The sequence below is a fragment of the Microcaecilia unicolor genome, chromosome 1 (assembly GCF_901765095.1).
Source record: "Microcaecilia unicolor chromosome 1, aMicUni1.1, whole genome shotgun sequence".
NCBI classification, from domain to species: domain Eukaryota; kingdom Metazoa; phylum Chordata; class Amphibia; order Gymnophiona; family Siphonopidae; genus Microcaecilia; species Microcaecilia unicolor.
In genome coordinates, this window is record NC_044031.1 from 722,649,170 (window position 1) to 722,676,887 (window position 27,718).

A 27,718-nucleotide genomic window follows, 5' to 3' on the forward strand; every position below is an offset into this window, starting at 1 on the left:
CCAACAGCCAAGCTTGAATTTCAGTGAGTTTAGTCACAAACTACTCACTTGAAAGCTTTATACATCATGAATACTCCCTATATTTGTAACCCCTAATTAATTTAATATATCCAAATCTTGTTTTATTATTTCTTACATTTTCTATTTATAATGTTAAACCAGGAGTGTGAAAACATTCAATAGGCATCCGTAAACACAAAAATCCCCCAATTCCGTAGACAAGAATCAATGTCCAAAACTTTATAATAAATGGTGTCCATACACTATACAAAAAAGCACCAAAATATAAAGGAGCAGAAAGGAGCAAGCTTATTTTATTTTGTCGCTATTTCACTGACTGTTCCAAATGTCCAACAGAAATCCCTGTTTCAAAATTCTTCTTCAGGGACGCCAGTGCTGCATTGACAATATCATCTATTATTAACACGTTTGGGTTTGCTACACATGTGTTTGATATGTAGTCCATGAGGTTTGTCTGGGCTTCTTTCCAGCATAGAATATGATACAGCATAGATGGTTAAGTAAAGGCTTATCTTTTATACTGATCGAGGTGATTTCAATTTGTGGTATTATGGATTTGGGAAAAGTTTCTATTGCGAAGTGGGATCTGTAAATTAATGCGATACCCCCGCCCTTTTTTCCCTTTCTGGTCCAGTGTAAAATTTTATATCCTGGAGGACAAATGTTTGGAATTATGGGATCTTCATTGCTGTGAATCCATGTTTTGTTGATGAATACTAGTCCTAGGTTTTCCTCTGTAATCCAGTCATTTATGGTTTCTGTTTTGTTTACTACTGATCTGACATTTATATATCCCACTTGGAATGGTTGGTGGTTTTCTTCTGTTGTGAGTTTGGGGATTTGTAGTAGTTGTCGTTTGATTACTCAAATGCACATGGACCGTTTTCAAGGACTTTTCACATTCTATGGGTCAGCAATTCCAGGCTATTTGGGAACCTTTCTGGGGGACCCTGACACCGAGAGCCCGCAGTTACCTTCTAAATATTTGACTTCCTAGCTTTGCTAGACCTGGGTGAGTAGAAGGGGTGGCAGGGGAGGGTTGGCACCTGGTTATTGTTTTCTTCTTCTTTGCTTCACACTGTTCTGTATTTTTCTAATTCTCAATAAAAAAGATTGAAACGTAAAAAAGGTGCATTTATGTTGTTGCAGTCCATATTTGTGCTCCTTTCTTATGTGTTGAATAATAAAAATGATACAACTATTCAGTACAGTCCCTATGGAAAATCAATATCACCATTTGTTCTTTCTCCTATTCAACCCTGGCTGTTTATCTTTCCTATATACCATGAAATTCTATATGGTGCGACCTAAGCTGCTCATGCAGATTTGGTCATATTCTGTTTTACATGTGCAACTTCATTGGCTTAACAAGCCAATCATTGCTGATAATTGTAACTTAATAAGCAATTATTGCCACTAATTGGCTTTAGAATTTATGTGCATATCTTTCTAAGTGTATTCTACAAAGTAATGTGCATAAATTCTAAGACGCAGATCTGAAAAGGGGCATGGGTGGATCACGGACGTTCCTTGCATTTACACGCAGTGTTATAGAATGTGCCTTTCCACGCATAACTTAGGCATTGACATTTACACCAGGGTTTAGTTGGTGTAAATGGCTGCAACTAAATATAGTCGCAGGGAATGGGTGCTGGGCGTATTCTATAAACCACACCTAACTTTAGGAGTAGTTTATAGAATACACCTAGGTGTATTTTTTTCGGTGCTGATTTTTTAAAATCAGCCCATAACAGGTTTCTTCAGGGAAATACTTCTCGTAAAAAAAAAAAAAAAAAAGAGAGAGAGAGTGAAAAAGTGAGGGGGGGGGGGGGGGCAATGGCTCAAAATCTGATTTGCACTATTTTATCTTTACATAGTAAATTCTTTCATAGACCTGGAATTCGACTTTCTCTAGTTTAACCACAATAGCAGTAGTTATTGAACAGATGCCTGTACATGCACACTTCATTTCTCTTCTTGTTACAACATCAAGAGACTGACAGACCAAAGCAAAGATTCCTCTAGTTTGAGCAAAATGGCAGTTATATCCAAGTAAATACTGACACATGTACATTTTGCTCCCTGTCTTATTGCATCCCCAGAAGGATCCCCAGGGGTCTGTGCTGGGACTGCTGCTTTTTAACGTATTTATAAATGATCTAGAGATGGGAGTAAGTAGTGAGGTAATTAAATTTGCTGACTACAGAAAGTTATTCAAAGTTGTTAAATCGCAAGAGGATTGTGAAAAATTACAAGACGACCTTACGAGACTGAGAGACTGGGCGTCTAAATGGCAGTTGACGTTATTGTGAGCAAGTGCAAAGTGTTGCATGTGGGAAAGAGGAACCCGAATTATAGCTACGTAATGCAAGGTTCTACGCTAGGAGTCACCGACCAAGAAAGAGATCTAGTCATCATCGTTGATTATATGTTGAAACCCTCTGCTCAGTGTGCTTTGGTGGCTAAGAAAGCAAATAGAATGTTAGGTGGTATTAGGGAAAAAATGGGAAACAAAAATTAGGACGTTATAATACCTTTGTATCAGTCCATGGTTCTGGTCACCGCACCTCAAAAAAGATATAGTGGAATTAGAAAAGGTACAGAGAACGGCGTCAAAAATGATAAAGGGGATGGGACGACTTCCTTATAAGGAAAGGCTGAATCAGCTAGGGCTCTTCAGCTTGGAGAAAAGACAGCTGAGGGGAGATATGATAGAGGTCTATAAAATAATGAGTGGAGTTGAATGGATAGACTTAAATCATTTGTTTACTCTTTCCAAAAGTACTAGGACTAGGGGGCATGCAATCAAGCTACAAAGTAGTAAATTTAAAATGAATCAGAGAAAATGTTTCTCCACTCAACGTGTAATTAAACTCTGGAATTCTTTGCCAGAGAATATGGTAAAGGCGTTTAGCTTAGCGGAGTTTAAAATAGGTTTGGATGGCTTCCTAAAGGAAAAGTCCATAGACCATTATTAAAATGACTTAGGGAATATCCACTGCTTATTTCAGGGATTAGCAGTATAAAATATATTGAACTTTTATGGGATCTTGTCAGGTATTTGTGACCTGGATTGGCCACTGTTGGAAACAGGATGCTGGGCTTGATGGACCTTTGGTCTGTCCCAGTGTGGCAATACTTATGCACTTATTGACTGTTGAATCAATTAAAAAATAATACAATATATTCTTCTCAATGTTCTGATTTAGCTCTTTGGAGGCAGGCATTTCCATTAATACTCCTGAATTGCAATTAGTTTTTGATGTTAACTTGCAAGGAAGTCTCAGAATTGGATGGACAGATTGCCGTACTTCCATTGTGAGGAAGAGGACCACACAGCTCCCACATTTGTGTTGTCTCAAATAATATATGGAATATCTTGACTAGATTTATTAGATGAACATACCCTTAAATGTTTTAAATTATTCATACATTCCAAAGCAAATCATGGCAACTCTTTAAATTCTGGATGGATTTTCAATATCTCCCAATTGCTTAACTCTGTTAGCTTGCAGTGAATATGGTAAAAAAAAACCCATGTAATTCTCATATGAGACTGAGTTTGTGTTCCAAAAATGCAATGTATTACTTTTGAGGAATATGCTTGTTGATAAAATCTTAATTTTTTCCCTGATTTTAAAATTTTCACTTGTTGAACACAAATGTTGTATCCTCAAGAATTGTCCAATAGGTTTATTATCTCCAACATTTTAGGATAACTGCACTAATAAAGTAAACTATTTGTTTGTTTGCCAGTCTTCTGGAGGAGAATACCTAATTTCTTTAACACTTTCTGCTCCTTCCCTGGTGGGATGTTTTCCTGCATTGTGATATTTTTGGCTCTTTTTTTTCGGATCGGAAGCAGCAGATGTACATGGCTTGGATCAGGTTGAACCATCTGGAAGTAGGCTGGGTAGTAAGCAAAGTTTACTAGATCTTGAGCAGGATGTCATGGAAGACTTGATCGATGGGCAAGTCAGAAACTTCTTTAGGAGTGCTGATGGACTGTAGGATAGCTTTGAAGTGTTGTTTTTCTTGCATGACAAGAGCAGCTTGGATATCCATAGTATTGGTAACCTTTTGAAGAAACTTCAAGTGGGAGTGATAGGGGAGAATTCATCAAGGTTTGGTAAAAGATCACCCTTTACTGCACCTTGATGCCTGTGGGGTTCATCCCGGTACTGCAGGTTGCTGAATCCTGCTTTACAAGAATAACGCTGCTTGTAAGCAATGTTATTTCCACAGCCCAGGAGCATCAGGCTGCATGGAGAGGGTCTCCCCAGATCCTGCTTGTACCCTACCAACCCATCAGGGGCTACCTGTTAAAGAGCATTGGTGGTCTAGGGGAGGTCCAGGGGGGCTCACCGGGGGAGGGGGGGTCTTTGGGCAAGACCCAGTCACCCCTGCCCAGTCTTGACACCTTTCTGAAAATGGTACCCCTAGTAATTATGCCATTTTTCAGGAAGGCACAAAACTGAGCAGGAGTGACTGGGCCCCTGAATGACCCCTCCCCCCAGATGACACCTCCTGATGACCCCCAGATCTCCCCCAAACCACCAGTGCTGTTTAACAGGTAACCCCTTGGGGTGTGCACAGGACTTGTACTAGAGGGAGGTGACACGAGGGGTTGCAGGCAAGACTGGGGAGGACCCTCTCCTTGCAGCTCGATGCACCCAGGTGGTAAAATAATCCCAGCAAAAAGGTGGGTTATTTTACTGTGATTTTGGGGCCCTAAAGTGACTTGCAGTGAGAGAGTTGCATGGGGACAGAAATCTTACCCATCCCCGCCCGTCCCTGCTGGAATCTTACCCATCCCTACAAGAATTTAATCTGTCCCCACCCATCCCCGCAAAAATTTAATGGTGCATAAAAGAAAATTCCAGTCAGCTCTCAGGATTTGAGCCGCAGCATTGCAGTCAAGGAAGGAATGGACTTTGGAAATTGGAACACTCTGGTGCGCATATGTAAGACTTGTCTCTGATTCACTATGCTGAGAGGTCGCCACATGCATGTGCCAGTAGGTCAGGTGACATCTGATGCTCGAGCCTGTGTCAGAGCTGAGGTCTGCACATCAGCCTGGGAGCAAAGAGGATTAATAGTAACATAGTAAGCGACGACAAATAAAGGCCTGAACAGTCCGTCCAGTCTGCCCAATAGTCACATCAATTCATGATTAAATCAACGAGTGTGATATTATATATTTGATTATGGTCTTCCTTTGGTGTTTCTGGGACATAGACTATAGAAGTCTATTCGGCCCTATCCTTATGTTCCAACTGCTGGAGTTGCTGTGAAGCCCACTCCAGTCTATTTGTCTTCTCATTTGTGGGACACAGACTGTAAAAGTTTGTCCAGCACTGCCCTTATGTTCCAGCCACTGAAGTAGCTGTCTAAGCCCTTTCCAGCCCATCCTAAAACAGATTGTCATATATGAGACACAGACAATACAAGTCTGCGTGGTATCCGCCTAGTTCATTACAGCCAGAATCACCATCTAAGCCTCACTTGACACCTCCACACACATGCAGCCATTTAAGTTTAGGTTTTTTATAACTTCCATTTTCTAATTAGAGATCCTCTGTGTTCATCCCATGCCTTTTTGAATTCCGTCTTCATTTGTGTCTCTACCACCTCCTTAATGGAAGACTTTCCGCATTTGTACTGTTAAGGAGGAGGAGACAGCACTCAAAGAACTTGGTACTCGGTAGATGAGAGGCTGGTGCAGGTGCAGCTTACACTTCCACTGGAACCCCGCAGGAATTGTTTCCATCCCCACAGGAATCCCTCAGGAACTGATTCTGTCCCCGCGGGAACCCTGCAGAACCCCATTCCTGCGGGAACCCTGCAGGTTCCACGGAATTCCCGCAAACCCCGTTCCCGTGCAGGTCTCTACTTGCAGTGTCTAACGCGAGGCCACATTAGGGCATTTGCACAGTAGTGAGATTCAAAACATATTTGCATATTTTGCATCTCATTACTACCTAACCCTCAGTGACTTGAATATTGAATGTTAGGTCAGGCAGTGGTAGGGCCTTTTAAGTCACATTAAGGCCTAAATAATGCAACTTAAGGCCTTAACGCTGGCTTGATGGAGCGAGCTGTTGACCACTGGATTGGTTGAAACAGACTGAGAGGAGGTGGGGAGTGCACATGAATGCCCATGCATGCCTGGGGGAGTGTCTTCGAAGGCTTTCCCTAGGATATATGAAAGAGCCGATATTGGAACCATCAGAATAATGTCACCCAGTCATGTGGCTGCATTACCCCTGTCAGTTGACAAAGAATATAAGATAATATATCACAACTGTGCTTCTCCCAAACTGCAACTTGAGAATGCCTGCATACAGACTTCATAAAATAGGCACAGTCTTTAGGTGTACTTACTTTTTACATATGAATACCTCCACACAGTTTTATAGGAACCATTTTATGCATATAAATCATGCTTTACATTTTAAAAAATGCTTTAAAAAAACAAAAACAAAACCCCCAAATAAAACAAACCTGTATATTTGGTGTTTGCATTGAAGGCCTCCATGCAACCCAGCACATTGTCTCCATATGTATGAACTGAATTATATCTGCTTCAGTTGTCAAAACAAGCCTGGCTATGTCTTCCCACTTATCCTCATCCTGTAAATTAGCTTTCAGCTGTTTTGGGCCAAACTTATAGAATGGGATTTCTATAAGTTTGGCTAGAGGTAAATTTATTTGTCTTTTAGAAAGGAGATTAAAATGTAGTTCTTTCCCTAACGTTTTTATCAGATAACAGTATAATGTTAGAGAGAGCACAGAAAGCAATTGAATAGAAGTTTTAGAGAGAATATATATTTTTTTAATAGGTTCTTTAACTTAATTAAATTTGTATGGTTTACTTGTATGTTTTTATATGTGGTGTTCTTTCTGGATGTAGTCACCCAAATGTAATAAACCATTGTGAACACTCAGGTTTTAAATAACCCTTACCATGTAAAGGGGTCACACTAGCATTCATTTAAGTACTGTTTCTTCTGGAAATCTTACATGATGATTAACACAGAATGTAAACTGTTTCTGTAATCAAAGGATTAACCTGCATGTTTGAAAGAAATACCACTAGGCTAAGCATGCCACATTTTTACTTTGCAGGAATTGGCTCTCCTTTCAAACCAATTGTGGACATTAATTACTATTACTCAGGTCAGTAGTGCAACCAGCAGGATATGAATCTTCAGAAATGTGCATGTCATTTCACAGATTTTGCATGGCTTTAACATTTCATGCTTTTCACTTACTGTTATACAGCTGTGGAAAGAAATAATTTGATGCGATTGTCCCAGAGCATTCCTTTTACTCCTGTACCTCCAAGAGGTAAGATGTGGGTTTTATGATAGTACCATTAGAAAAGCTGGGTAGGCTGACTTGTTCCTTCTCTGAGTCTGTATAGTGCTAAGTATCTGTCCTCTCAGTGAGGCAGGCATTATCTCTGAGATCAAGGACTTGGCACACTCCAAGAGAACTTTGCTCCCTCCTGTTCACCACTCAAAACATCTAAGGAGTTTGAGAACCCCATGATTCTGAATCAACCCCAAGTTAGATGGTAGCCTAGTGTGCGGCAGCCAGAAGCAAGCATATTGCACACCTAGGAGTTTTGCAGTCTGTCTTGTACATACCACATCCAGATTTGATCATCCTAATTATCATGCAATCTTGATTTTATATATTTAAAAACAGATCTATATGTATTCAGGATAAATGTGGTTTGGGGATCGGCACCAAAAGTAAACTCCGGGCTCTGATTTGGTTTTCCTTTTGTGAATGTTGCAGTGTCCCCACCCCCTAAATAGTCCAGCATTATTAACTTTTTTTAATCAGTCAAGTGCTGAAATATGCCTGTAAAATTTGTATATTTTCTCAAGAAGCAGTGTTTGATAGCTAAACAAAGTATGAAATCTGTGGGCCAGATTCAGACAGCAGTGTACCTCAGCTTGGGACTCAGAAAATGCCTGAATATGTGAGAAATTTGAGTCTTAAAACTTTTTTTGTTTTGTTTTTGAAGCAGTCACTGTCCTCTAAAAATGTCAACTGGTAGAATATTAGGAAAATGATCCTACGTATACCATATCAGCATAATAATCCAGCTTGGTTGATTCTTTTTTTGCAGTGAACGATTTTAAAAGGGAGATAAGTGTGTCTTAGGTGGCATCTTCAGACGTTATCAAGATGACATGCTGTTTTGAATAGCATTAAATACAAATCTTGCCCCTCTGTGCAATATTCCAGGTGAACCTGTCACTGTGTACCGCCTGGAAGAAAGCTCACCCAGTATCTTGAACAACAGTATGTCGTCCTGGTCCCAGCGAGGGCTCTGTGCTAAAATTGAATTTTTAAGTAAAGAGGAGATGGGAGGAGGTTTGCGGAGAGCTGTGAAGGTAGCCTGCACCTGGTCAGAATATGATATCCTGAAATCAGGCCAGCTTTACATCATCAAATCCTTTCTTCCGGAAGTAGTGAATACGTGGTCAAGCATCTACAAAGAAGATACAGTGTTACATCTCTGTCTCAGAGTAAGTGGGCTCTTTTATTCCACTGTTGAACAGCACAATTTTATAACAATCTCAATGTTTATCTTTCTGTAAGTGCACTCAACTTGTATATTATCATATACCGTGTGTAAAAAGTGAAAGGAAGTACTGCTCTGTTGGGATGTCTGCTGGCCAATCTACTAAGAATGCTGGCTCATCCTACAACCCAGTGGCTTGATTTTGTGCATTTTTCACTTAGACTTTTTTTTTTTAATTAATGGTCCAAAAAGATAGATGCACTAAGTACAACAACATCTAGCAAATGGCCGTTAAAAAAAAAAAAAAAAGGATAGATCATTTTCAGGTTCAAAAATGGCCATGTTTGCTACTGGATTTTTGGATATTTTCTGCAAAATGTCAAATTGAAAATGCCCCTCATAGTGTATTTACATTTTCAGAAGGCATTTGATAAGACCTTCATGAAGGCCTTCTTAGGAAATTAGAGTCATGGGATAGGAGGCAATGTGCTTTTCTGGATTGGAAATGAGCTGAAATACAGGAAAGAGAGAGTGGAACTAAATGGTCAGTTTTCCACATGGAAAAGGGTCAATAGTGAAGTGCCCTAAGAATCTGTATTGGGACTTGTTCTGTTCTCCATATGGGTAAATGATATGGAGAAAGGAGCAATGAGTGAGAAGATCGGATTTATAGATGAAAGAAAATTATTCAAAGTTGTTAAAACGGCAGTGGATTGTGACTCTGGGTAAGTCACTTAACCCTCCATTGCCTGCCGCATTGAGCCTGCCATGAGTGGGAAAGCGTGGGGCACAAATGTAACAAAAATAAATAAAAATAAAAATTTTGAGTATTTGAAGAAACATCTTCTGAGACTAGAAGACTGTGCATCTCAATGGCAGATGAAATTTAATGCAAACAAGTACAAAGTGATGCACATAGAGAAAAATAATTGTGTCTAAAAGTACAAAATGCTGAGTTCTAAGTTAGGAGTTACTGGCCAAGAAGAGGATATTGGGGTTATTGTGGACAGTGTTGACATTTCAACTCAGTGTGCCACAGCTGCCAAAAAAGCAAACAATGTTAGGGATTACCTGAAAAGTAATCAAGATCAAAATTGAGAATATAATTATGCCTGGTGCGACCAAGTAATATGTACAGTTCTGGCTTCCTCATCTCAAAAAGGGTACAGCAGAAAGATTCAGAGAAAGGTGACAAAAAATGATAAAGGTATAGAACACGTCCCTTATGAATAAGGGCTAAACAGGTTATGGTTGTTTAGTAACATAGTAAATGACAGCAGATGGACATGCATGGACCGATGGCCAGAGTTGTACCTGCCACGCCAAGCAGGTTACACCCCTCCATGATTAAACATTGGCAAAATATAAAGGGCAGTCGGCAGTATGTGATTAATCCAACTGACTAGCAGTATTGCAGCTAACATTTGGTACATCACCTTAAGTGGAATTTTTGGATTTGGGGAGACAATAACTATCTGGGAGCTTTCACAGAAGAGACTAGCCTGGGAGAAATCCCTTAATATATTTTGCCTTTTAAAAATAGGGATGTGCGCAGGTCAAAAAAAATTTGGCTTGTTTGTTTTCCAAATTATTCCTGATTTTTGTGTGTGTGTTTTATGTTTTCATTTTAATAGAAAATTCTTTACACATGCTATAGTTTTTAAACTTGAACTAATCAACTTAAAGCTTATTATTTTGTAGGTTAGCATATGTTAAACTAATTTAGTGCATCTTTTAATTTTTTTAAGGCTTGCTAAAGAGCTTAATGCACCACTTTTAATGATGATGTACTATTCATGATGTGGCAACCTGGAAAATAAAATAACTGCCCAAGACCAGTTAAATTTAGAGGCAGAAAATGAAGTCAATGGCAATTCTGTTCTGTTGGGTATTCTCAAAGAAACATAACATAATTTCTTTAATTCCACGATTACCCCTCAAAATTGGTTCAATTCAGAGAACAAGAGTAAGAAACTAGACTAATTCTAGGAATTTACGATACAGGATGCCAGTTTGCAAAATTAAATTTACGTGAGAATGTTCTGTATCTAATAAAAAATTTCTGAAATAGTAAGTTTTTAATTTCTTCTGAAACCCCATATAATCTATTTGTAGTCTTACATCTAATGGAAAAGAATTCCAGATAGAAGCTGCTTGATATGAGATAATTAGTGAAAGAATTTTCTTAGATCTAACGCCCTTCATAGAGGGGGAGTGAAGAGCAATATTATCTTGGTTCCTTAATGATTTATCCAAGGAGGAAACAATTTAATAACTGTGTTACGTAAGCTGGGACCAGTCCATAAATAATTCTAAAAACAAACGTACACAACTTGAACTGAGCATGGGCCTCCAGTAGGAGCAGTGCAATCTGACCAAAAAGAAAATTGAGAAAGAATACAGGCAACAGCACTTTGGTTTCCTCATAAACCAGCTGCCACTGTAATTTCTGAGCAGGTTCTTTTAGGAAGATAATAATGGTGCCAACTTATCCTCTTTCTTTAGAAAAAAATGTTAAGTGAGATGTTTAAATCTTAATGATAATATATATGAATAGTAAGAAGGATCAACAAACAATTTGCAGGCAATGTAGTTTTATTGTACATCTGTGACTAGTTTTCAAGAGCTTTCAAGGTTGCTGAAGAAAAAGTGGACTAACACACTGTGAACACAGAGTTGCAAGCAATTTTGGGTGGAGTTTTGGCTCTAGAAATGTTAAGCAATTTTGGGTGGAATTTTTGGCTCTAGAAATGTTAAGTAGTAGTAGTAGAGTTGGAGCCAATAAAAATGTACCAACTCCAGCTGCCTTTTTTTTCCCCAAATTTTATTTATGATACACTAATACAATGTACATAGAAAGCAAAATACAAAACATCAAGCAAACATGAGATGTAATAATTAGGACCAGATGTCATGAAAATAAGTCAGCATCCCCAACCAGTATCCCCTCCTCCCAGTGGGCTGTTATCCAAGATCCATGGAGGATCAGCCCCCTCCCCTACTCTGTATGTCTTCAGTGCCTTTTCTGTGTTCTGTCCCTCTCCCCACCACCCATTGAACCATTCACCACACATTTCCTTCACATTCACACAGATCCCCACCCACACAAAACTCCCCCCCCCCCCCCCAGGGGATAACCACCAGACCCTATAGGTCTCCCGTGTCTTCCAGTTCTACAAGAACTGATGGGTGAGCTCTGCAGTAGCGATCCCACAATTCTGTATACCACATCACCCTGGGATTATTTGCCTTGGCCATCCAACACTCAAAGATCGCTGTGCGCCCCATAAGTGCCAGCCAGGCTTTAGGTAGAGGAGGCGTAACCTGAGTCCACCATCTTAAAATAACTTTGTAGACCAGAAGGAGAGCAGTAAGAACAAAACATTAAAGGGCATTGAGTGGCAAGTGCTCCTGCTCTCCCATGTCCCATATTTCCAACATCAAGAAGCTGTAAGTGCTCTGCGGTGGTTGGCCTATCACTCGCTCGATTACTCCAATGGTGGTTGTACATGGATCCCTTAAGGTTAGGCATTCCAGGAAGGAGTGCACCCAAGTCCTTCTCAGCTGTTTGTATTTGATGCACGTGTCCTCCACCCACATATTCAATTTGACCCCCTTTACTCGTGATGTAAGCCCTATGTGTTATTTTAAATAAAGTTTCCTGCAAATCTGAACTGATAAGGAGATTTCTACCATCCTTCCATGCCTTGATTAAATTCTCAATTGTAATTTCTTCCTCCAAATCCTCTGTCCATTGGGCTGCCAACCTATCTAATAAGTGCCCACCTACTACTACTACTTATCACTTCTATAGCGCTACAAGGCATACGCAGCACTGTACATCATACACGAAAAGACAGTCCCTGCTCAAAGAGCTCAAAATCTAATAAGACAGACAAACAGACAGAACAACTAAGAGGTAAGGGATAAAAGGGTACAGGGCAAGTAAGTAGTGCCCATCCACGTACCAAATAGCTAAATTTCTTAAATTTACCGGGAAGCTTGGCAAAACCCTCATTTACTTCCTGATACTCCAGACCCTCTGGATGCTTACGTATCAAGGTTTAAAAAAAAAAGTTGGCGAAGCTGCACATAATACAAAAAAATGCCCATTAGGCACCTGCCACTTACCATTTCATTTCTTCAAAAGAAGGAAATGTGATTAGGTCTTGCAGGCATGTACAGCCTCTAATCGCCCAGAGCCATAACTGGGAAGTCCCCTTTCCTAGTTCAAACCCTGGATTACCCATCAAGAACAGAAAAGAGGGTAATGGTAGGAGACGCGACCAGTGGCTCGGCTACCAATACCATGCCTTCTGCAAAAGAATTGCCATAAAGAGTAATGCCTCCTTCTACTCCTTGGTACATGTTTAGTGTAGGAGCGTCAACGAGTTCCAGGAGCCCACCAAGAGCTGCCCCATATCTGGTGGGAAATGTTTTACATTACAACTATAAAGCTTCTGCACCCACCTCATAAGGGCTGCTACATTATGTAACCAGATATTTGGGGTCCGAATTCCCTCCCTTTTCCAGGGGCTCAGCCAATTTTGCCAAGCTCACTCTAGCCACCATCTATCTCCAAATAAAGGGAAAGGGAAGGGAAATAGGACTTGATATACCGCCTTTCTTAGGTTTTTGCAACTACATTCAAAACGGTTTACATATATTCAGGTACTTATTTTGTACAAGGGGCAATGGAGGCTTAAGTGACTTGCCCATAGTCACAAGGAGCTGCAGTGGGAATCGAACTCGGTTCCCCAGGATCAAAGTCCACTGCACTACTACTACTACTACTAACCACTAGGCTACTCCTAAACGGCCTAAGCATTCTTTTAAAGCCTCATTCATCTTTAGATTTCAACCAAAAGGACATCATGTGGAAAGGGTATAGTAGCTTGGGGGGAAATCATCATTTTAATGAAGGCATTATACCTTAGGAGAGACAAGTCGTAGTAGTAGTAGTAGTAGTATTTCTCACACACAGCTTTCATGGCATCCAGCTGTCTGGTGATGTTCTTGCTATAGAGGAGAACTGCTCCCCCACTTAAATAAATTCCTAAATATTTTAGACTTCCTGAAGCCCATTTAAGAGGAAATCTTCCTGCCCTCTGACCTTAGCCCACTCTCAAAGCCTCTGATTTATCAAAATTGATGTTTAAGCCGCAAAAACTCCCAAAGTGGTGTACATAAGTAGTGCCATACTGGGACTGACCAAAGGTCCATCAAGCCCAGCATCCTGTTTCCAACAGTGGCCAATCCAGGTCACAAATACCTGGCAAGATCCCCAAAAAGTACAATACATTTTATGCTGCTTATCCCAGAAATAAGCAGTGGATTTTCCCCAAGTTCATTTTAATAATAGTCTATGGACATTTCCTTTAGGAAGCCGTCCAAACTTTTTTAAAACCCCGCTAAGCTAACTGCCTTTACCACATTCTGTAGCAACGAATTCCAGAGTTTATTTACACATTGAGGCATTACATTGGTCACCCTTCAATCTTTAGTTACTACAGATGATTTTAATGGCAGGTTACAGATCACTAACAGCAGATCTGCAATTTCATATATTATTTCTTTCAGTACCCTGGGGTACTTCTCGTTGCAAACAGAAGCTAACCAATACACATGAGGTACAGTCAATTCCAAACAATGCCCATCGATAATCCTATCTCAGTAAACTGCAAAAGTTCCATATGATGAAGCTGTCCATAAATCCCAACATGGCTGAGGTTTCAAGCCAGACAGGCTCTGTGTAAGGGGAAGATGCTATCTTCATGGGCATTGCTTCCATCAAACTGACTCTAAAGAAAAACCAAAAGAATGTGACTGTTTGAAAAGCAATAACCATGCATGTCTTGACCAGGGTTCCGTAAGAACAACAGCATATAATCTGCTGTTTTGTTCTGTGGTTCCTACCTGGATCCTCCGGATATCATCCAGAGCCCTAATTGTAACCATTAGCAGCTCTAGGGTTAAGATGAAAAGCAGTGGCTATAGGGGGCATCCCTGCCTGATACTCCTCTGAAGTGAAAATGTCAGTGACAGTTGGCCATTATCTAACAGCTGGGCCTCTGGATTCATACAGAGCAGTTAACCCACCCCAAAAATATTTCTCCCACCCCATAACGTCTCATCACCCAGTACGTATAGATCCTGTCAAAGGCCTTTTCAGCATCCAGACTGGCCAAAACCCACTTCTCCTTAGTATGGCATTTATCATATTGAACAGTCTTGTCTGCATGCATCAAGCGGGGCAAGAAAGTATTTAAACAGGCTGCCAAGACTGCTGAATGGATTTTAAGGTCCTGATAGATAAAGGAGATGGTCTGCCTAGTTTGGGCAAAAGAATAATGTGTGCCCAGTTTTTTTTTTTTACTTTATAACCGGAAGCTTTATTAAATGAATCCAGCAAATATACAGTATAACAAACCATATATGATGAAAACACAATAACATAGATTCATCACCTCTTAGGGTGCTACACAAGCAGACACCCTCTCATGTTAATGTATGCCCAGTTTTGATAGCTCTCCAGGGATTCCCCTCCCACTAGTTCCTGAAATATTTCCCTCGGGTCAAGCACTAAATCCCCCAGAACCCCCCCCCCCCCCCCCCCCCCCACACACACACACACACACAACCACCCACCATAAACATCCAGGCCAGGTGCCTTAGCCAACTTTCTTAATACAGGAAAGAATCTCTGCTCTGGAGATTGTCTGCCCCAACCATTTGTGCTCGTTCAGAGTCGAGTTGTGGCAGAGGCAGATCTTTAAAGAATTCATCCTGCGGAACCACATCGGGCTTCTCCCAAGCATATAATTGTGTATCATAGGTTGGAAGGCAGCCAAAATATCCCCAGGATCCGTGACACACTGGTGGTATTTAAGTTTGATGATAAAAGCATGTGTCCTGGCTTGGTGGACCAAATTAGCCAACAATTTGCTGGATTTCTGCCCTCACCTATGCAGTCGATACTTTAATATATTATGTTTGGCATATTAGGCTAGAAGCAGATCCAGAGATGCCTGTAGCTTACAAAGTTCCTCCTCCTCCCCAGGCGACAAGCTGTGGATGTGCCTCTGCCTTAAAGTACGGAAGACATCAGTAAACTCCAGTATTTGCTTATCCTGCTGTTTACGCTGAGGCTTAATGTAAGCTATAATATGGCCTCTAAGAACCACTTTTGCAGTCTTCCAGAGAATAGTGGTGGGTGGGTACCCCCCTCCCCCATTGACTGGTCGTTATCCTGAGTTATTTTCTGCTATGTTTTCCTTACAAAGAGTTTAAAATCATCATTTTGGCAATAAATGGGGTTAAGATGCCAATGATAATCTCCATGTTCTGCCGTCCACCGAACTACCATACACACAGCTTCGTGATCAGAGAGGGTGACATCTGTAGTGGCCATGATAACATTAGGAAATAGTGTCTCTGATACTGATAAATAATCCAATCAAGCATAATCCTATGCACATGGGAGTAAAATGCGTTGTTCTGGACCCCAGGATGTAGAGTTTGCCATGCATCTATTAAATGCAGTTGATCCTCTGATTGGGCAGATATGGCTTATTGGAGTTGCAGTCCAATAAGGGGTCTGCTGTCATGTTAGTCCCTCCCACTATATATTGATAGCCCTCATATTGCCTAATTAACGCTCCCAATTTGAAAAAATAACCATGGTCATAAATGTTAGATGTATAACTATTACAGAGCAAACCTGCCTACCACAGAGTTCCCCCACTACAATAATGTATCTACCATCAGGATCTTTCTGAATTTTATATACTACTAAGGGTAGACCCTTATGCATTAGAATAGCAACTCCCCTCTGCCTAGTATTGAAGGATACTGCAAGAACCTCCCCCACCCATACCCTCTTCAATTTCAAATTCTCTGCCTCTGTAAGATGTGTTTCCTGCAGGAATGTGACGTCTGTCCGCTTTTGTCAAGAGAAGTAAGTATCTTAGGGCATTTGACTGGGAAGTGGACACCATCCATATTCAGAGATATGAAGTGGAGTTCACTCATCCTGGGTCAATATACTTAAGCCATAGGAAGAAACAGCATTGTCTGAAAGCGTGTCAGCACCCTAGCCCTTGCGGCAACATAGCATAAAAGAAAAATAGCTGTATACCAGTCTCCCAATTAGCCCCCTCTACTTGATGTGGTCCAGGATTGTCCTCACAACCCCAAAATATTTGCACTCCCCAGTCAATCTGTTTCACACACTGTACATCCCACTCCCACAAATTTGCAACAATGATCCAATCCCACCACATCCTCCTCCTTCCTCTTACTCCTCCCCCTTACCGTAGAACAATTCCCCCCCCCCCCCACCCAACAATAGTACCTCCGTCTCCCATGACCCAGGACCTTGTACCCCCCCTTACCACCCTCTATCCCCTAACCCCCTTCCCCATCAAAGAAAACATATAATTAGTGAAAAATTAAAAGAAAAACATACTACAACATGAACAACTAGCACAGACAAGCATTGTAAATAGGAAGGAGGAAGCATAAAATGTTGAAAATATCCAGCTCAACTCCTGATGGTGGCCCATAACGAGTCCCAGCTGAGTTTATCCCCCACCCTACCCGTCATCAGGGTTATCAGCAAGCTAGTGTCTACAATGTCCCCAATCAAAAAAAAAAACAAACAAACCAGTTTGCTGGAGCAAAGATACAGGTGAAATAGTTCCTCCAAATCTGTCATAGGCAGTACCCACAGAGCACGGAGAAACTTTATCCTTGCTCCATCTCTCTCACTGCTTCTCCAGTGCAGGTGCTCCAGCCTCTGCAGCTTGGTCCACTAGCCTTTCTTGATCCAGCAAATGCAAAAAAGCCTTCAGCTCCCCTCCTGTAGTGCATACTTTTGTGGTGCCCTGATGTTGCATATGTACCTTAGCAAGGTACTGGAGGGCGAACCACACTCTCCTGTTAAATAGTTGCAAACAATATGGAGTGAGCTCACAGCGTATCGAAGTCACCACCGTGAAAAGCTTCAAACAAAAGCACCTTCGTGCCTCTCAGTTCCAGAGTGTAGCATTCTAGATACTCTCGCATAATGGCCAATTTATCTGTGAAATTCAGTATGTGGCATATTACCGGCCTTGTGCCTCCCTGAACCGCCACATGCTGCCTGATACAATGATCTCCACCATGATCTGGCTCCAAAGTTCCTCCAGGCCCAAGGCCCACAGGTAACTCCTGTTCACAAACAGTGATCAAGTTTTGTTGGACACCAACTCAAGCAAGCCTATGATGTGGAGATTATTCTGTTGACTGCGGTTTTCTTCATCTTTGGGGCGGGTGATATCATAGTAACATAGTAGGTGACGGCAGAAAAAGACCTGTACAGTCCATCTAGTCTGCCCAACAAGATAAACTCATATGCACTACATGTATACCTGACCTTGATTTGTATCTACCATTTTCAGGGCACAGACTGTAGAAGTCTGCCCAGTACTAGCCCCGCCTCCCAACCACCGGTGCTGCCACCCAATCTCCACTAAGCTTCTGAGGATTCATTCCTTCTGAACAGGATTCATGTATGTTTATCCCACTCAGTTACCGTTTTCATCTCCACCACCTCCTGCGGGAGAGCATTCCAAGTATCCACCACTCTCTCCGTGAAAAAATACTTCCTGACATTTTTCTTGAATCTGCCCCCCTTCAACCTCATTTCATGTCCTCTAGTTCTACCACCTTCACGTCTCCGGAACAGGTTCATTTGTGGATTAATACCTTTCAAATATTTGAACGTCTGTATCATATCACCCCTGTTTCTCCTTTCCTCCAGGGTATACATGTTCAGGTCAGCAAGTCTCTCCTCATACGTTTTGTAACGCAAATCCCATACCATTTTTTGTAGCTTTTCTTTGCACCGCTTCAATTTTTTTTTACTTCCTTAGCAAGATATGGCCTCCAAAACTGAACACAATACTCCAGGTGGGGCCTCACCAACGACTTGTACAGGAGCATCAGCACCTCCTTTCTTCTGGTCACACCTCTGTCTATACAGCCTAGCAACTTTCTGGCTATGGCCACCACCTTGTCACACTGTTTCTTCGCCTTCAGATCCTCAGATACTATTACCCCAAGATCCCTCTCCCCGTCTGTACATATCAGACTCTCACCGCCTAACACATACGTCTCCCGTGGATTTCTACTTCCTAAGTGCATCACTTTGCATTGAATTTTAATTGCCAAACATAACCATTTTTCTAGCTTCTGCAAATCTTTTTTCATGTTTTCCACTCCCTTCGGGGCATCCACTCTGTTACAAATCTTGGTGTAATCTGCAAAAAGGCAAACTTTACCTTCTAACCCTTCGGCAATGTCACTCACAAATATATTGAACAGAATTGGCCCCAGTGCCGATCCCTGAGGCACTCCACTACTCACCTTTCCCTCCAAGTGAATTCCATTAATCATCACTCTCTGGCATCTGTCCGTCAACCAGTTCCTAATCCAGTTCACCACATCGGGTCCTATCTTCAGCCTGTCAAGTTTATTCAAGAGCCTCCTGTGGGGAACCGTGTTAAAAGCTTTGCTGAAATGTAAGTAGATTACATCTATAGCACGTTCCTGATTCAATTCTCCGGTTACCCAGTCAAAGAATTCAATGAGATTTGTTTGGCACGATTTACCTTTGGTAAAACCATGGTGTCTCGGATCTTGCAACTTATTGGCTTCCAGGAAATTCACTATCCTTTCCTTCAGCATCGCTTCCATTACTTTTCCAATAACTGAAGTGAGGCTTACCGGCCTGTAGTTTCCAGCGTCTTCCCTATCACCACTTTTGTGAAGAGGGACTACATCCGCCGTTCTCCAATCCCACGGAACCTCTCCCGTCTCCAAGGATTTATTAAACAAATCTTTAAGAGGACCCACCAGAACCTCTCTGAGCTCCCTCAATATCCTAGGGTGGATCCCATCCAGTCCCATGGCTTTGTCCACCTTTAGATTTTCAAGTTGTTCATACACACTCGCTTCCATGAACGGTGCTATATCCACTCCATTCTCATATGTACTTTTGCCAGTCAATCGCGGTCCTTCTCCAGGATTTTCTTCCATGAAAACAGAACAAAAGTATTTGTTTAGCAAATTTGCTTTTCCTTCATCATTATCCACATAGCAGTTTGCAGCATCTTTCAGTCTCACAATTCCATTTTTAGTCTTCCTCCTTTCACTAATATACCTGAAGAAATTTTTGTCACCCCTCTTTACATTTCTAGCCATTTGTTCTTCCACTTGCGCTTTCGCCAGACTTATCTCTCTCTTGGCTTCTTTCAGTTTCATTCGGTATTCCTCTCTGTGTTCCTCTTCTTGAGTTTTTCTGTATTTCATGAACGCCAACTCTTTAGCCTTTATTTTCTCAGCCACTTGCTTGGAGAACCATATCAGTTTCCTTTTTCTCTTGCTTTTATTTACTCTCCTTGCATAAAGGTTTGTGGCCATTTTGCCTTTTTGTCTTTGCAAGCTCATCCATCACTACCTCCTGGGTAGTGATCTAGTGAGAATTGTAATCTATTCAGATAGGTATGCTGCCATCACTTCCCTCATTTCCTGCTGCGTGGAGTTCATTTGGACCATTTTATCTTCAAGAACCACAGCTACATATTGAGTGAGGTGTTTAGCAACTTCCTCCTACATAATGACTGTTCTGCGTCACTTGCCATCATTGAAGCCTGTGGTCGGCCCTTCTCTCCTGTTAACCGCCAGCCTTTACTGCTGATTCCCCCCAAATAGTAGGTTTTCTCCACATCAGCTTCCTCCCAGTACACTTCAGATTCGTGGGAGTCTGCTACAACCACTGAGATTGAAGTAAAGACAATTATAAATCTGAAAATGCAAGATGGTGGTGAGAAGTGAGTCCAGGAAGAGTCCGCTGACTACTCGATCATCACATGATTCCTAACTCCAGCTTCAAAATAAAAACTTACATCGTAATATATGATAAACTTATCTTTTAGATATATATTTTTTTGTTCTGGATCTAAGGTACTGGTAAAATATAAGTTATGTTTACCAGTACGCTAAATGTAGAACAAAAAAATTTAAAGCCCAGTATCAGAAGGAGTCAGAGTCAAAGGTTTGGCACACCTACTCCACAGCCCTTCTATCACATCAGTCACAATACTTTTAGCTATTTGTGCTAAAATGCAAATAGCTACTCTTGTGCTGTGCAAGAACAAAGAAGCAATGGCATACAATACAAATTGTATTTTTCTGAAATAGTTATTTTAATTTTTAGGAAATCCAGCAGCAGAGGGCAGCCCAGAAACTCACATTTGCATTTAATGAAATGAAACCAAAATCTATCCCGTATTCCCCAAGGTAAGTGTTAATTGTAATTATTTTGTGTTCTCTTATTGAATGACGATAGTGCCTTGATTCAGATGATCTAGAAAGAGAAGATTTGTTGTCTTCAAATCTCATGTTTGGAACTCTTTCCTTGGTCTTTTGAAAGGCATCCTAGCAAAGAATCTGCTTTGTTATGCACTAATTAATTTGTATACATGTCAGACTTATTAAGGAAAAGCTTGCATTACAATTACAGATTTGCATTATCTCATCCTGTTTAATAACACAATCTGCAAAACAGTCTCAGCAAATAACCAGTATATTGATTGAAAACAAGCTGATGCCAGAACTACCAATTTGCAACAGCTCATTATGCATGTTCATGTGAAAGGGATTAGTCTAGGTATGGAGGGTAACAGTCTACTGCTGACTAAGCATGTCTGATCAGAAAGAAGAGGAGACTTAACTATTCTTGCTGATCTAAATTGTACAGAATCCCTTCAAGGCCCCACTGTCATCAAAGAGTTATATAATATACAGTTAAGTGCAGGTTAGGATTGTGTCCATCTGGAGATTTTCTTTGCTTAATGTTTCTTCGCATTTTTAATCAGGTTCCTGGAGGTTTTCCTCTTATATTGCCATTCAGCAGGACAGTGGTTTGCTGTTGAAGAGTGCATGGCTGGGGAGTTCAGAAAATACAACAATAATAATGGTGATGAGATCATTCCCATGAACATGCTTGAGGAAACCATGCTAGCATTTAGCCACTGGACCTATGAATACACAAGGGGAGAGTTACTAGTATTGGATTTGCAAGGTATGGGTCGTCATAGCTGCTGTTCTTTGGATAAACTTATAATATAAATGATTATTTACCTGGTAAATGGACTTTTTGAAAATTGTTTACCTACAGTGTGGATAAAGTTATACATGCTATTCTGCCTGTATTGTGCAGAGGGGTTCCCACAGGATGAAGAGTTAGGACAGTTCAGATTTTGCACTGGGGCAGGTGGTTTTGAAAATTGCACCCCTCAGCAACAGTTTCTGATAGGGCATAAAATTTACTGTTTAGCTGAACCATTAATATGAAATAATTCTCTAAAGTGTTCAGTAGACACTGACTCCAGTACATAACCCAGCACTATAAAGTATTACAGACTACAGTCAAAATTGTTAGCATTTGTATGTTTAAAATAACCTGCTAACCAGAACCTGAGATGCAGTTCTGTGTCTGATATGGGACTGGTGAACTTCAGAGAGGCTTGTGGAAATTCTGGCTATCCAAAAACAAGTCTTTAAAGAAAGTTTGAGGGGGGATGCAGCCTAGCTTCTTTTTTCAGGATGACCAGGGTGGTGGAGACAACATGCACAGCATCTAGGAAAGGGGAGTCCTAGCCATCAATAAAGACAACACCTTAGACCACAGATCCCCTCCAGAACCTATTGTGCATGTATACAAGGTTCTGTAAGGAGCTGTGGTCTTAGGCCACTGGCTAAAGATTTGTCACTGTGATATGTGAGCTGGGTGGAAGGGATAGAACATTGAATAAAGCTCAGATAACTAGGAATGAAGGACTATAGAATGTTAACCCTAGTGTAGTATGATTGTAAATGAGCTGGAAAACTAAAGGAGCAAGATGAATCTGCTGAGCCAAAAAGACAAATTGCATTCATATGTGTGATGGGACACCCAATTCTTGCAGATTTTCAACATTACATTTTTACAGTTATTTAGATCCTTTTGCAGATATTACATCAAAAATAAAGAGCAAGTGAGGAGAAACATTCATAAGAATATAAGAATTTGCCATACTGGGTCAGACTGATGATCCATTTAGCCCATATCCTTCTTCCAACTGTGGCCAATCCAGGTCACAAGTATCCGACAGAATCCCAGAGAGTAGCAAGATTCTGTGCCACCGACCCTAGGATTAAGTTGTGACTTTTACTATGTCTGTCTTAATAGCAGGATTTGGATTTTTCCTCCAGGAATTTGTCCAGCACTTTTTTTTAAACTGCTACAATTTGTTCCTTTTTTCAGTCAAAAGAATATACAAAGCATAAAAATATAAAATATAACATAGAAATAGTAGATTAAATCCACATACAATTCATACAAAATAAAATAATAAGCCATAACAAACTAAAGATATGAAAATCATATATATTTAAACTTAATTTACCTCACAAATATCAGGCCTGTCCACAGTTTAAAACTCTGATATTATAAACCCCTATTCAATCTCAACAATTCTACCTTTTCAGATAACTATACTTTTCAGTTTATGCCTGGACGGGTGGTAGTCCTGAATCTCTTTCAGCGCCAATAGAATGGCATTCCACTATTTAGCAACCACTTCCATAAAAGATCGACCCTTATTTTCAAGGAATGCCATGTTCAGTAACTGACTTGAACACAATGCCCAAGTCATAGTGTGCTTTAAGATGATCTGTGTTTGTGTGTGTGCATGTGTTTTCTCTGAAAGTAAAGGGTTGCTATATGCCATGTCCTTTGGAGTGGTTATATATGTACACACACAAAAGAAGAAGCAGGTGCTATAACAACAGCAGCAAAAATGAAAGAGAACAGCACCAAGAATCCAGAAAACCAAAGGTAGCATGGACAAAGGTTATTCAACTTAGAAATTTCCCCCAATGTGGCATGTTTCACCTAAGTGGGATGCATTGGGGAGGTCATATAATATCTTTGTCACTGTTACAGGAAAAAAAAATCCTTGATGAGAAATTCAGACAATATGTTTCTAGGGGGTCCTTTTGCTAAGGTGCGCCGAAAAACCACCTGCGCTGGTGTAGATGCATGTATTTGACACTCACAGGTCCATTTTTCAGCAGACCTGCAAAAAGACCTTTTTTTTTTTTTGTTTTTTGTTTTTTGGCCCAAAATGGACGTGCAGCAAAAATTGGCATGCAACCATTTTGGGTCTGAGACCTTACCTCCATCTGTTGACCTAGCGGTAAAGTCTCGCACGTTAACCGGGCGATAATGGTCTATGCACATTTAGGCCAGTTAGCGCTGTCCACCTGAAAATTTCCAGCGCACTTGGATGTGCGTAAAAAATGAAATTACCTCCTAGGTCATGTGGTAGTTGTGCGATAGTTCAAAACTGACACATGTATGCAGCTTTGTAAAAGGGCCCCTAGGCATTTAAACTAGAAGGCAGAGGTAGCATATGGAGGCAAGTCACTTCCAGTGGTCACCCCCAGCTAAAGACAAGATGTGACAGAAGTAAAGAAAGTAATGAAAACAACAACAATCTTAGCAAATCACCTCTTACCAACACAGCAGGAAATGAGACCAAACAAAAAAACTAAACAGAAGATGAGACTGCCACTTAAATGTAGCTGGAAAGTAATGTCCACAGATGCTCGCAATCTAAGCAACAAAGTTCATGATCTGCAAGCCCTGATGTTAGAAGCTGACTTAGACATTGTTGCTATCACAGAGACATGGTTCAATGATTCCTATGAATGGGGATGCAAAGATACTAGGCTTCAATCTATTTAGGAAGGATAGAGATGGTTGTAAGGTGGAGGAAGTAGCTCTGTATGTGAGAAACGATATCGCGGCAACTGAAATGCCAAGGGCCTGGGGAAAGGAAGAACTTAAATGGATTACCTTGAAAAGAGATGATGGGTGTTATGTACAGACCTTCGAAACAATTGGAGGAACTAGATAAAAGGTCTGGTTACAGATATCCAAAAGTTGGGAAAGAAAAGAGAGGTGCTGTTGCTGGGAGATTTCAACCTGCCAGATGTGGATTGGAAAGCTACATCTGTGGAATCAGAAAGAAGTAGAGAGGTTGTGGATGCCTTTCAAAGTACTCTGCTAGGACAAATGGTGATGGAACCCACAAGGGAGGGAGTGAACCTGGATCTGGTGCTCACAAAAGGGGGGAAATGGGGGGAAAGTGTGTCTAATGTCCAAGTGGGTGCCCACCTGGACAGCAGTGATCATCAAACTGTTTGTTTTGATATAACAGCTAAAGGGGAGGCAGCCACTCAATACTCGAAAGTCCTTGATTTCAAACATGCTGGCCTTAGTAAAATGGGGGAATTCCTGAGGAAAGAGCTGATGGGCTGGGAGGATATACGAGAAGTAGAAAGGCAGGCTGAAAGGAGCTATAAATATGGCTACTAACCTTTATGTAAGGAGAGTAAATAAAGCAAGAGAAAAAGGAACCCGATACTGTTCTCCAAGCAAGTGGCTGAGAAAATAAAGGCTAAATAGTTGACGCTGATGAAATACAGGAAAACTCAAGAAGAGAAACACAAAGAAGAATACCAGTTGAAACTGAAAGAAGCCAAGAGAGTTATACGTCTGGTGGAAGAACGAATGGCTAAAAATGTATAGAGGGGTGACGAATTTTTTCAGATGTATTAGTGAAAGGAGGAAGACTAAAAATGAAATTGTGAGACTGAAAGATGCTGCGAACCGCTATGTGGATAATGATGAGGAAAAAGCAAATGTGCTAAACAAATACTTCTGTGTTCACGGAAGAAAATCCTGAAGAAGGACCATGATTGATTTGCAAAAGTACATATGAGAATGGAGTGGATATAGCACTGTTTATGGAAGAAAGTGTTTATGAACAGCTTGAAAAGTGAAAGGTGGGCAAAGCTATGGGACCGGACGGGATCCATACCAGGATATTGAGGGAGCTCAGAGCGGTTCTGGCGAGTCCTCTTAAAGATTTGTTTAATAAATCCTTGGAAATGGGGGAAGATTCTGTGGGATTTGAGAAGAGCAGATATGGTCCCTCTTCACAAAAGTGGTGACAGAGAAGGAGCTGGAAACTACAAGCTAGTAAGTTTCACTTCAGTTATTGGAAAAGTAATGGAAGTGATGCTGAAGGAAAGGATAGTGAATTTCCTGGAATCCAATAGGTTACAAGATCTGAGACAACATGGTTTTACCAAAGGTAAATCATACCAAACAAATCTGATTGAATTATTTGATTGGGTGACCAGAGAATTGGATTGAGGACATGGGTTAGATGCAATCTACTTAGATGTCAGCAAAGCCTTTGATACGGTTCCTCATAGTAGGCTCTTGAATAAACTTGACAGGCTGAAGTTAGGACCCAAAGTGGTGAACTGGATTAGGAACTGGTTGACAGACAGACACCAGAGGGTGGTGATCAATGGAATTCACTCAGAGGAAGGAAGGTGAATAGTGGAGTGCCTCAAGGGTAGGTGTTGGGGCCGATTCTGTTCAATATATTTATGAAGAACTTTGCCAAAGTGTTAAAAGGTAAGGTTTGCCTTTTTGCGGATGTTACCAAGATTTGCAACAGAGTGGATGCCCCGGAGGGAGTGGAAAACATGAAAAAGGATCTGCAAAAGTTAGAAGAATGGTCTAATGTTTGGCAGGTGAAAATCAATGCAAAGAAGTGCAAAATGATACACATAGGGAGTAGAAATCCAAGGGAGATGTATGTGTTAGGTGATGAGAAGCTGATATGCAGTGACAGGGAAATGGATGTTAGTGTGATCGTATCTGAGGATCTGAAGGCAACGAAACTGTGGCAAGGCGGTGGCTGTGGCCAGATGGATACTAGGTTGTATAGAGAGAGGTATAACCAGCAGAAGAAAGGAGGAGTTGATTACCCTGTACAAGTTGTTGGTGAGGCGCCACCTGGAGTATTGTGTTCAATTTTGGAGTCTGTATCTTGCTAAAGATGTAGGAAGATGTGCAGCAGTCCAGAGGAAGGTGACAAAAATGATATGGGGATTGTACCAAAAGACACATGAGAAGAGACTGGAAGACCTGAATATGTATACCCTATAGGAGAGGAGGGACAGGGGAGATATGATACAGACTTTTAAATACTTGAAAAGTATTAATATAGAAACAGATATTTTACAGAGAAGGGAAAATGGTATGAATTGAGGTTGTGGGGTGATAGATTTAGGAGTAATATCAGAAAATTCTTTTTCACGGAGAGGGTGGTTGATGCCTGTGGTGGAATTCAAAATGGCATGGGATGAACACAAAGGATCTCTAATTAGAAAATGAATGGTACAAAAAAAAAAGTTAAAGGTTTGCATATCAAGTGGTTCTTAGATGGCAACTCTGGCTGTATCAACTAAGACCAGTGCTGGGCTGGCTTGTACAGTCTGAGTGCCGCGTATTGTAATCCAGATTAGGATGGGCTGAAGAGAGCTTTGACGGAAACTCCAGTAATTTGGAGCTTGAGGAAAGTGCTGGGAAGACACTTACGGTCTGTTTTCCGCAGATCGCAAGACAGATTCGGATAGGATTTGACGGCAACTCCAGTAGTTGGAAGACAAGGACAGAGCCGGGCGGACTTCTACGGTCTATGTCCCAGAAACAACAAAGAAAGACCATGATCAAGTATATAATATCATGTTCATTGATGATTTAATTCATTGATGATTTAATCTACAATTGAGCGTGAATGTGACTGTTGGGCAAACTGGATGAACCATTCTGGTCTTTATCTGCCGTCACTTACTATGTTACTATGTAAATACAGAAAAAACATATGTAAATTTACATACGAAAATTAAAATCACAAATCTAAAACATACACACAGAAATCATATATGATCTTGGGCAAGTCACTTAACCCTCCATTGTCTCAAGTACAAAATTAGATTGTGAGTCCTCCAGGAACAGGGAAATACCCAGTGTACCTAAATGTAACTCACCTTGAGCTACTACTGAAAAAGATGTGAGCAAAATCGAAAAAGATAGCTTATCACATAGGTCAGATGATACCTGTATTATATTTATGCACAAAATCTAAAAACTTGAACAAAACAAGTTTTGACACCACATTATTTTATAAAAAACATAAAACA

At 40.8% G+C, this 27,718-nt stretch overlaps 1 protein-coding gene across 1 annotated transcript in view; it reads left to right on the forward strand.

The window, feature by feature from the left end:
• TRPM7 (transient receptor potential cation channel subfamily M member 7) overlaps positions 1 to 27,718 on the forward strand; it is a 397,085-nt gene that overhangs the window by 305,769 nt on the left and 63,598 nt on the right. Inside the window, exons 32-36 of the mRNA XM_030189594.1 lie at positions 7,150 to 7,200; positions 7,306 to 7,371; positions 8,284 to 8,567; positions 20,823 to 20,905; positions 21,484 to 21,689. Of these exons, the coding sequence (XP_030045454.1) occupies positions 7,150 to 7,200; positions 7,306 to 7,371; positions 8,284 to 8,567; positions 20,823 to 20,905; positions 21,484 to 21,689 (690 nt within the window). The remainder of the gene's footprint in view (positions 1 to 7,149; positions 7,201 to 7,305; positions 7,372 to 8,283; positions 8,568 to 20,822; positions 20,906 to 21,483; positions 21,690 to 27,718) is intronic.